The sequence below is a fragment of the Lactuca serriola genome, chromosome 4 (genome assembly GCF_051521515.1).
Source record: "Lactuca serriola cultivar US96UC23 chromosome 4, Lser_US96UC23_V15, whole genome shotgun sequence".
NCBI lineage: Eukaryota > Viridiplantae > Streptophyta > Magnoliopsida > Asterales > Asteraceae > Lactuca > Lactuca serriola.
In genome coordinates, this window is record NC_136411.1 from 24,770,646 (window position 1) to 24,783,226 (window position 12,581).

Sequence of the window (12,581 nt, forward strand, 5' to 3'; positions counted from 1 at the left end):
TAGATTGCTACAATATGAAGCCTAAATGATGTTGTTGGCAGCTTTGACCCCCATTAAGTATTTTGACCATATCTCATGACTCGTAACTTCGATTGACGAGATTTTAAATGTTCTCAAAACTACATAAAATTTCAGACGACTTTTGTGTTTGTGAAAAAAAGCCAAAAATGCGATCGTATAAGTGATCACATTTTTTTTTTCTGTGATCGCATTTTTGTCCCGAAGTCCTGAAAACGTTGAAAATAGCATCTGACATCATTCAGGGGAAAATCTAGAAACAAATCAAAAAATATGTGTTTGTATTTTCAGAATAGGAGATCGCATTTTCCGGTTTCATTCTCCATAAGTTTTCGTCTCGCATATAAATACGACCCTCATTATCAGATCCAGGGGTTAGACGGTTCCAGGCGACGGAAATCACTTCTGAAGGCGATTTCTAATACCTTTCAATGACTTTTGGAGATCTAAAGGCTGCAAGTCATCTCATTCATTTAGTTTAGAAGATTATTTGGTTAATTTTTCTCTTTATTAGTTTAGTTTCGTTTTTAGTTATGTTTGGATAAAACTTTAGTTTTCAGTTCTGCATAGACTATTACTTTTCATATAATTAGTTTTCAGATCTGGTTTTCTTTTTGTGTTTCTATCTAAAATTTTCAACTTTCAGCTTAATGAATGTTTGATTTTAATTCTTATTAGTCTGATCACCTAGCTAGGGTTTTATCATTCCAGTTAATCAGTTAATAGAATTCGTAATTGTTCTTGTCAACTGGTAATAAGTAAAAAGTATCAGATTGGTTCCGTGTTTGGGATTTAACTCTGATATAAACTGTAAAAATTATATTTTTATGCTTCAGAGCTTGTGAGAACTATTGGGTATTGTTGAGAATTTTATACAAATCATAAAGCTACTTTTCTGATTTAATTAAGAGCTTATTTAATTGAACATTAAAAAACCAGGGTTAATTCAAAGAGCTTGTTTTGCCTAACTAATTTAGGTAAAAGAGAGTATACTAGAGCTCAATAGTTTTTCTTAGTACCAACTTATATAGAACGCATTCTGAATAATCAGATTTGAACTGATTGCATTATTAGAAAAGTCGCAACATAATTGAAATCGTTTTTATTATTGATTTTCTTTTAGTTTATTTTCACTACAATTTTTAGTTTTTTTATTTAATTAAACCCCCCCCCCCCCTTTTATAATTTATATTTCATTGATTAGAATGTGTCTGATGCAAAAATGTATTGACCGTTAGGCTATGTCCCTAGGGATTCAATGCTTCGGTGTGCTATATTTTTAGTGCAACCAACAGTGAATATTTATTTGCTTAATACGTCCCGACAACGTAATAACAAGCCTAAATAAGACTTAGATGCATTATTTGGAGAAGATTAGTGGTCTTGATTTTGAAAATTGATAAACGGATTAGAATTCTCAACTTCTCACAAATATGTAAGTTCTCACAATAGCTCACATATATATATATATATATATATATATATATATATATATATATATATATATATATACACACACACACACTAGCCGTTTACCGCGCTAAGCGACAGATGTGAATAACTTATTTTAGAAATTAGTTTCTAAAGGCGATTAGGTTTTTTTAGAGTAGGGAAATATATCAACGGATTTCGTTTACCATTGTGATTTATATTTTTTTACGTATATACTCATTTGTATTCTCATCAATGATTAGTTTGTTTTAAGAAAATTGTCATATTAAAAATAAAAAACAATGTATTGACAAATATCACTAAGCATTAATTTTCATTCAACGATTCATTTTTTTCGACGAAGAATGTATTCGTCACTTTTGTGTAGGTTGGATATGTCTTTTCATATGTTAGATTCGTTGTGTCGAAAATAAATCATTTCTATTTCATTATAACATATATGATTCTAAATAACACAAAATGCATTATAAATATTATTCACCATTTAAATATATCGTTAGTGTATGTAAATAATCGTATGACATTTTGAAACATAGTTTCATTCATAGTATATTATTTAGGGTTTAGGGTTTCTTTTTTAGCGTTCGGGGTTTGTAGTTTAGGATGTGAATACTTTTATTTGGATAATAATTCATTTTGACAATTAGTTTCTCTTTGGTGGGCGTTAGATAGTTTTATTTAAGCGATTAATTCTCTTTCGATGAATGGTTATGTTTCATAAACCTTTTAATTACAAAGAACTTGTAGTGTATCGAGAAATAGTTTTTGTTCAAGTATAAATTTCGTGTTTCGTGTTTGTTGATTAGGATTTTGGACATAGAGTTTAAGATTTAGCAGTAAATAATAAAGTGTTATCCAATCCAATATAAGTTTACCTTTGTAACATAACAAACATAAAATTATGTCAAAAATCACTCTTTTTTTAATATTTTAATGTCGTATTAGGGTATAGTGTATTGGGGAAGGGTAGGTGATGCAACGTATGAAAGTTGTTTCCGTTAAAAGTAGAAATATATATATTTGTTTTTTCTTAATTATAAAAGTTAGTTATTTTAGATTAAAAACAATATTTAATATCTAGTTAATTCTATGGAATCCGAAAAATCCTCTGTATTAAATAAAAATAAATTTGTCACTTGTCATTTTCTAATGCATTATACCATATGATTTTTTCTTATTTTTTATATTTTTTTTATTAAATTATACATAGTATTTAAATATAATAAGAAATGAATATTAATTTCATTAATGAATTTTCCTTATAATTTCAAAATTATTAAATTAAAATCTCATTAGCTTTCTTTATTTATTTATGTAAATTATTTATTTAAATTTAAAAAAGAAAAAAAACACTTTAATTTTAATAATTGAATTTTTTTCTTATTTTTCTTATAAATTCAAACTTTCAAATGCTTAGAATTTCATATTTAATTTTTTATTTTAAATAAACTCATGCAATACATTAATATCAAATCTGTCGTTATTTAATGAAACACTCTAATAGTATATTTAATTGGCACAGAAAGAGAATTGAATTGACCATCTTTTATAAAAACAATTTTAATTTAGTTTTGTTTAATAGTTAAAAAAGTTAATTTAATAAGACAATTGAAAGATTATTTGTTTGGTTAAATGATTTCGATACAAAAAAGGCAAAGTTTTAGTGTTAAATTATTAAAAAAAAATCGAACAAATTCCAAACCATACTTTGTTTTTATAATATTCAAATTTTTATATAGTATATATTAATAAACATTTGGATAGTTAAAAACTTAAAATAGAAAATAAACTATATTTACCCGTGATATTTTTCATCAATAGAGCGATTCAATCATTCTTTTAAATTAACCAAAGAATTCAAATTTCATTCCTAATCAATTATTAGAAAAAAGATAATATCTACCCAAGATCTTTTTTATATTAAAGTTAAATAATCTTGCTAAATTTTAGTAAGCGCCTAGAAAGTAACTTTTAAACAACCCTACCATTTTTTTTAGTTTCAACACAAGACTTGTTTTTAATAAATTATAAAAACTAATATTTTCACACATTTAAACAATACTTTTAGTTTTCATTCTTGAATTATGAAATTTAGTAAAAAATAAATACTACTTGAAATCCTTTTAGTACCCTCTTTAACCACAATGGTTAAAATGTAATATGAAAATGAATGTGAAATCATTATTGTAATAAAAATTAATCATATTATATTCTATCAAAATGAAACATATTACTACGATTTGAAAACCAAAATAACTCAATAAATCCAATTAACTTTCCACATCAAGGTTGAAAAAAAAGTAGTATGAATAATATGAACAATAAAATATTAAAGTTGAAACATTTCCTAAGTATCAATTTGAAAAATGAATTAAGAATAAAGATTTATAAATTGTAAGATTGAAATCATTATACAAACAACTTGTTTTATCTTGCACATGTCTCAAATACATTCATGTTGTTGGATTGTTATGACTCATGCCTTGGTTGTGCTTCCTCATACCTAAAACGTATTGTTGAATTGGTGGTTAAATCTTCGTGAAGATAAATTGATTTTAAACAGTTTGGTTACTATTATGATGCTTCAGGAGTGAGTCATACTACCCTCGTTGCTGAAAGAATCTTCTCATCACAATTGTTTACCATGTACAAGCGTTGAACAACTTATGTTCCTATTGCTGCTAATTGATGTGACAAAAATAAAAAAATAAAAAACTTTCCATAGATTAAATCAGAGCTATTTTAACATTAATGTTGAAAAGTAAAATTGGCCAGGTGATTTCGTGTAAAGATAGACATTGATAAGGTGATTTTTCAAATTTTGATGCCTTATATGGATTGCCCTCTCTATGTTGATTGTTATAAAAATTTTGGTATTTCACTGAAATTTTCTCCGAAGAAGTAAACATCCATGAATATAGAGTAAAAGGTGGAACATATCATCACTTTTAATATGCTTTTTCCAAAAAATTCCTTTTTCCAACACCCGAGACAATAACACAAAGTTGCATAAATTGGTAAAGGAGTAATATCCACACATTGGTTTAACAATGAAGGAAAATTTTAAAGATAAAACAATACATTGAGATAGTTACATAATGTAATTGAAGGTGAAATTTTAAATGGTAAAACAAATGAACCTTTATAGCACTTTAACAATTCTATTTGCAAGTATAGATTTAGGGCTCAAGTATATAATTCTATTTTATATATGCAAATGAATCCGAATAACTTAGGACCAAAAACACCCAAAACATGAGTTTATCCAAATATAAAAAAGACAACATCAGCCAAAGCAGTAGACAAGCTTAGTTGATAACATCATAAAATGCTTTTCTTTCTCACAATCTAAAAAATTCACACATAATGATCTGTGTGGATATGTTACTGTTTATACTTTCATCACAAAAGTACAAAGTGGAACTTAGTTGGAAAATGTTACCTTCGATTTACTCATTTTTTCTTTGTCAACCAAATTATCGAATGTCACTCCTTTTACTTTAGTATACCTTTGATTTTTTTATTTATACAAGCAAACAATTCACCCAGCTAGTTATTTACAGATACATATAACCAAGATGTTATTAACCAAACAACTCAATTGACACAAATGGTATATAAATCAATAAAAATATTAGGAGAGTTAAATTACAATGGAGCATCCCCTGCTCATGAAGAACATCAAGCATGCTTTGCTTCTTTGTAGTTGTCATATATACCTTAAATTACAAGATTCATTGAGAAACTAAACCAACATTAATAATAATAAATAAAGATATATCCTAAGATTTCCAGGGCTAACCTTAATTTGTTATTGAAAGACATGCTTGCAACCTTCACATTGGAACCATAGCAAAATCCTATTTCTGTTTTTTCCTCATCATACATACAATCAGTTACAATGGTGAATAAAAGACCCAAAGATGTCACAAAATGAAAAATCAACAAAAATTATCAAGTAATAAAATGTAAAAATACAGACCTAATTGAATTCCCTGGGCAGTAGAAAGTTACAAGCCTCTTAACATAACTCATCACAAATTTCTTCCATATGTATTTTCATGGGATTTCACTGAATCGGAAAAAAAAGATACATATACAGATTTCAACCTTAAAATCAAAATAACAAAGATGTACAAATCTATGTAACATTTAACATTCTCAAGTAATGAACTTAAATAAAAACCACTTATATATGGTTGTTCGCATACCTTCAAAAGTGCATTCAAATCAGAAAAAATTGAAATCAAACCTTTCATTCTTACATATAGAAAACCTATAATCGAACCTTGAAACTAAGGTTAAATGCCATGGTTATCGATTAGTGGTATGTGTATAAAACCTGCAACACATACGACCTCATAGTTAAGAAAACCCGATGTCCCAAAATTCAAACCGAGCAAAAGAAACTCACACAGATACAAGAGAACAGTCGGGGAACGAACATCGATTTATCAAATAGGATCTTTAGGATGTAAACAAATTCATTGCTTTTACATTTTCTCTGATTTTAGAGAGGGGAAGACGAGGAGATAGAGATAAGAGGAGGCTCGTAAATTTGAAGTGTGTGTTAGGGTTTTAGACAGATTTGTCTCCATATTTATCAAATCAAAGCAAACCTGATGTGTTTATTGCTTATCCTTGTTATGGGGGTTCGATGTTGGAGACGTATATGGAGGAGGGCAGAGGCCAGAGGATGGTGGTGCTCATGGTGATGGAATTGATGGAAGTGGTAACTGGAATTGGGTGAAGAAGTTATATAAACTGTATATGGTGTTGACCGATTTTGTTGGCATCAGTAATACTCATTCAATTTGTTGAGGGTCTGGCAATTGATTAGAATGAGTCTACATATTTTATCGATGCATTTGACTTTTTCATTACCATTGGCAGAGCTTTATAAAGGCAATAGCCCCCCCCCCCTGATTTTTTGTTTATAAATAGTCCATATAGTTTCATTTTATACATTTTAGGCTCAAAAATATAAAATTTTTGTTGTGGCCCCCCCTGTTTACCAATTTTTATACATATTATATTTGCGCCCCCCCCCCCCCCCGAATCAAACGTTGAAGCTCCGCCCATGTTCATAACGTGATGAGATCTTATTTGTTGGAATGCATAAAGTTGTTGTATATGGTGCTATAAGTGTTGTACCTCTTAAAATTCAGCATTTGAGACTAAATGCTTATATATATATATATATATATATATATATATATATATATATATATATATATAGTGGCGGAGCTTCAATCTTTCATTTGGGGGGCCGAAAATATAATTTGTATAAAACTTGATGAACAGGGGGCATAGTCAAAATTTTATATTTTTGGGCCTAATATGTATAAAATTAAAGTATATGGACTATTTATGCCAAACAAATCAGGGGGGAGGACACCCCCTAGTCCTATATAAGATCCGTCCATATATATATATATATATATATATATATATATATATATATATATATATATATATATACACACACACACACACACACTAGGCGAATGCCCGCACGTTGTGTAGAAACACCTATATAGTTGAAATCTTTACAAATATATGGTTTTTTTAATATAACAATAACATTGTTATTAAATTTGATATAATAATTCGCATACTAAATTGATATAATATATTGATTATTTTGAATTATATGATAATATATACATTTATAATAACTGCATAATCTCAATCGTTTGAATGACTTAGACCCGCGAGTTTCACATGAATAAAATTAAATATAATATATGGTTTAATGTTATTTATATTTGTTGTTATTGTTAGTTAATTTTTTAAAATTTATTTGCTTAATGTTTTAAGTTTTATCATTGTAATTATTTAAAACATCAAACATTATTTTTGATTTTAAAGGTAACAATATAATCATTTATATAGAGTTATTTTTAACCATTGTTATTGTAAGTTATTTTAAGCTACTTCTTTGAAAAAATTTTACGATTATAAAAATATCTTTAGGAAATATTTTAGTTAAATTGAGATTATAATTTCGTTTTTGCATTTATGACTACAATTTATTACTTTTAACTATTTACAAAATATTCTTTGGTTTTTTAAGTGGACCTGAAATCTATATTTAAGTTGACATTGTAATGTTATATCTAAAATAACAATTTAAGTATTTTGTTCAAACTGTTCAAAAATTAAAGCTTTAAACTGATAATGATTAAATACAACAACATATTAAATCTAATAAATTAAGTCTAGTATCTTAAAAGTTAAAGACATAATTTTATAAGTATAAGTAAAGATATTATTTTAAAATTGAAATTTAGTATATTTATGATTACAGTTTAGGTTTGATATTTATTTAACATTATTAACCAACGTATAATCATTATCAGAAAGACACTATGATTAATAATTTTTAACTATTTTACAAAATATTATTTGGGTTGTTTAAGTTAAACAAAATTTTATATTTAAGTTGACCCTATAATGTTATATTCAAATTAATAATTTAAGTATTTTATATAAATTGTTCCAAAATTGTATCTTTAAAATGATAATGGTTTACATCCAACAATATATTAAAACCAATAAATTAAGTATAATATGTTAAAAGTTAAAAAATATAACTTTATAAGTAGAAGTAAATATATTATTTTAATATTGAAATTTAGTTTATATATGATTACACTTTAGGTTTGATATTTATTTAACCTTATTAACCAAATTATATATGATTACACTTTCAAATGAATGTGGTGAAAGGAAAAATGTTTCCTTATAATATAGTACGATATATATATATATATATATATATATATATATATATATATATATATATATATTCACGGTTCATAATTATTTTAACCGTTTGTATGTAAAATAGTGAAAAGTATGAACATGGTGGCAATTACAAGATTTTGTAAAAGTATTTGAAGAACTTTATAGCATTTGATATGTTTAACTTGAAATTAACTTTCCATGTATGCAAAATAGCGGAAGGTTTGTATGCAAAATAGAGGAAAGTCAATTCGTTGGCATGCTTTAAAGATGAAGAGCTAGATTGACCCTCTCGGGAGTCTAGGACCTTTTGTGGGCACAAAATTGGTAGTCATTTTGATTTTGAGTTGTTCTATATTCAAATCACATATACTTAAACTTTGAGATGACAGATCGTTAAAAAAAAAACTAGATATATATTCTTCGTTAATAAACTCTCCCATCCTACTACCATTAAATAATTATGATTACAAAATCTAAAGTTTATACCCTTAAACAAAAATCAAACCTAAACCAATATTTAAATCTACAAACTCTTTTACATTTATCACTTATTCCAAACATGTAGTCATAGAAACGTTTATTAAAGATTAAAAAATATATATATGAAGAAGAAAAGTAAGAGAAGGGAACAAAGGTGGGTCATGTTTGGAGTTGTGGTGAAGACTTTGGAAGTGGTTTCAATTGATGCATAAAAAAAAGAAAGTGAGGAGTAGTTAGTAAGATTCGGGTAGATTTTGGGAAACCTTATTAAATTCCCTCTGCTACATCTCAACGTCAATCACGCAAAACCATCTTTCGGTGGGTCCAAACACCACCTGAACATTCAGATACCATGTATTTATATTTCATACATATATAATACCTAAATCCCATATAAAAATCATTCAGATATTTATATCACCGTAAAAATAAAATAACAAAACCATAAAATCATTCTTTTTCTTTTCGATTTTCAGATTTTAGCTAGTTTTAACAAACATACATAAAAAAAAAAAATAAACCTTTTTCTTGAAAAATATACACACCAAAAATTAAAATTTAGATTTTTTTTTAACAATAATTAAGGGTTATAAAGCGGGGTCGCTTAGGGTTGGGTGTGGTGAAGATGTAGATACGGAAGATGGATATGATGTTGAAATGTGGGGCCATTTTTAGAGTTATTAAGTTTTCGACCGACGCTGCTTTCCTATATTTTATCCATACAAAAATACAACAATACTTCTATTTAAAAAACTTTGTTACAATTTATTCATATATTAAAAATTATATCTTATTTAATATGAAAAAGAAAGAAGAAGAATTAAAATAGTCGTATTTAATTGACAATTCAAAATGTATTTTTACAAATATATTGAACATTTAATTATCTTTGTGCTTAAAGACTTATTACAAACTACGACCATTTCTTTATATTTAATATTATATAAAAACAAAAAAGAATGATAAAAATCGACAATTTAAAATAATTACTATATAAAAATATCAAGTATCTAAGCAGTAAAAGTTTATATCTCCCGTGTTCATTTCCGATCCAAAAATAGAATCTTAAAACTTTAAAAAATGTTATTGAAAGTAATCATAAAATTTTATATAAATTTTTGTAAGAATTTAATAATAATGTTTGAGGCTAAACCAACTTTTCAAAAGTAGTAGTAACATGGTGAATAGCATAAAATTTGGACAATTTTGAAATCAATCATTTGATAGTTCAACAACCCTACAACAATCACATGCATCACATTCTTTAACCCTTTCTTTTACCCTTCAATTTTGGACACTACTTCTTCCAACCTTTCTTCCTTTATATATAACAAAATATATAAAACTTAATTTCACTAACTTTCATTTTGTATAACATTTTTTTGCCATATAGATCATAATTGGTTACTTAGGTCAATTGGTAAGCAAGATATTCAATATAAGCCCACCAAATGTTTTATAAAGATTATTTTAATAACCTAATTAATATAAAAATGTTAGCTTGATTATATTTACAAATCATGTCATTATTACCAACTCATACAGATATAACGAGAAATTAATCTAAGTTAAAATTCTTATTTTAGTGAGTTTATTAATTAAGAAATTAAAATAAATAAGATAATTGGTTTATATATGATTGAATTATGAGTGAAGAACAGAATGGCCAATAGACAAGTGCATCTAATGTGGGACCCGTTTTTGTGTTGTCGGGTCCTCTTCCTAAATTCACACTCAACTTTTTCTTCTGTTCTTGGTATCTCTCTTCCCTTATAAATACCATTACCCATGCAACATCTCTCCTAGTACACCTTCTTTCTCTCTTTCAACATCAAACCCATATCTAATCTATATCTATCTATCTATATACTATATATATAGATTCATTTTCATATATATACAAACACATACGTATATATATCTATATTATATATACATATAATATGGCTGAACTTGATCTTGATCACTATCAAGCTAAGCCCACAAACAATACGACAACAAGGTTAAAGCTTTTTGGGTTCAATGTATCGGAAGATGAAGAAGTGGAATCCACAAAAACACCATCGGGATCATCAGACTCCGGCGGAGGCGGCTTCCCCTCCTCCGACGGCCGGAAATACGAGTGTCAATACTGCTGCCGCGAGTTCGCTAACTCACAAGCGTTAGGAGGACATCAGAACGCACATAAGAAAGAACGTCAACAGTTAAAGCGTGCTCAAATGCAAGCTAGTCGAAACGCAGCCGTTTCTTATATCAGGAACCCGATCATCTCCGCCTTTGCTCCGCCGCCTCACCTCCTCACTCAGACAGGTCCGATGGTGATTCCGTCTTCCGCAGTCGCGTCCCCTTCATGGGTGTATGTGCCACGCGCTGCTCCAGCATTCCATATGTCGCATGGATGCGTGCTGCCACCTACTTCGTCTTCTCCGACGTCCGGCGGGAGAGGACCAGGGTCGTTATGCTACGCCGGCAGTGTAGGGGAGTCGTCGTTGTCAAGCGTTGGGCCGCAGCCGAATAACCGGGCACATCATGATGACGGGCCTTCGTTGAGTAGGTTTTCCAGGGGGGATGGTGGGCCCAGCTTTGATGATACATTTGGGCTTGATTTACATCTCAGCCTTTAGCCTTGCCGAGCCGAGCTGAGCCGTGTGGCTTGAGCGGGGTCATGATTTGATTAGTTTTAGTATGGGAAAAGATCACAAGCGTTGTTGAATTTTCACCCACTCGGATCTTGTAAATTCTGATTTATTTATTATTTTCTTGGAATTAAGTATTTTAGTGAAATTTTAAATTCCAAATCATGAATAGATATAATAATAATGATAAAATAAACTAAAATACCTTTAAAAAAAGTTAAAATCCTCTAATTACAGTCTTAATCCTCAAAGAAGGTAATATTTAAAATGGAAAATAAGTAACATATAATAATACACAAACTTTTAGTTCTTCATAAAAGTAGATTGTTCTGGAGGAGTATTCTAGTTGTTATATGAGTTGATGGTTAACAGTTGTATTTTAGTTTGCTTTTATTGGATGTTCGTATACGACATCGTTGTGTGTTATGTTTTTGGTTGAACCAACAATTTAGGCGCAGGATACGTACTTGTTGGACATAATCGGTCGTTTTTATGTCCAATCAACTTTAGGTATAAAGTTTGGTGAAGTGAAACATCTTTTGAGAAAGGGATCAAGGCAAGTGTGGATACGAAAAAGTTTTGTCACATCCAAAAAAAATAGCAAGTTAATATGGTATTTTGACTATATTTTATCTATAATTTGCTCAAAATGCTTAAAAACAAAAATAAATTAACCATAACTCGTTAATCAAAAATTACATAAAATATATGCCCTAATAGCATAAACCTCATTATGTTTGAATAATACTCGGTTTGACAATTATATTTTTTGTTCTAGTATTATAATTCATACTTTCAAAAAGTTTCATCGCGACTAGGGTGTGATAAAAAAAACCGGAACCGAATAACTGAACCGAACCAAATGATGTTTGGTTTATTTGGTTCGGGTTATTCAGTTATTTAGTTAATTCATGTAACACTCAGTTTTCAGAACGGATTGGTTTAGGGCATCAAGGAGTCAAAAACATGGTTTTTGGGAAAAACCAGGTACCATGACGTGACCATAGAGAGGTCACGATGTGACACGTGAATAAATGAAAAATGTGGATTTAACTGAGCTCACGACATGAGATGGGCTGCAGCTCAAGCCCATGATCTTTTAGGGTTTCATTTGTATTTAAATCCCATTAACTTCATTTTAGGGTTCATTAACAGCCTCATTTGTCCTTAAACACAGAAAAACCCTAACCCTAGCCTCTTAATGTGATTCTTGAGCTGTTGGTGGTGTTTTGGTGGCTTGAAGAA

General features: G+C 28.7%; 1 protein-coding gene across 1 annotated transcript; it reads left to right on the forward strand.

The window, feature by feature from the left end:
• The first annotated feature begins 10,501 nt into the window (after window positions 1–10,501).
• Window positions 10,502–11,484, forward strand: LOC145101216 (zinc finger protein GIS3-like). Its single transcript, XM_079038395.1, has one exon. The coding sequence runs from the start codon at window positions 10,644–10,646 to the stop codon at window positions 11,322–11,324; it is 681 nt and encodes a 226-aa protein (XP_078894521.1). The 5' UTR covers window positions 10,502–10,643; the 3' UTR covers window positions 11,325–11,484.
• Window positions 11,485–12,581: the final 1,097 nt, after the last annotated feature.

Excerpts from the sequence above, each read along its gene's own strand:
- LOC145101216 (XM_079038395.1), top strand. The coding sequence starts at position 10,644 with ATGGCTGAACTTGATCTTGATCACTATCAAGCTAAGCCCACAAACAAT.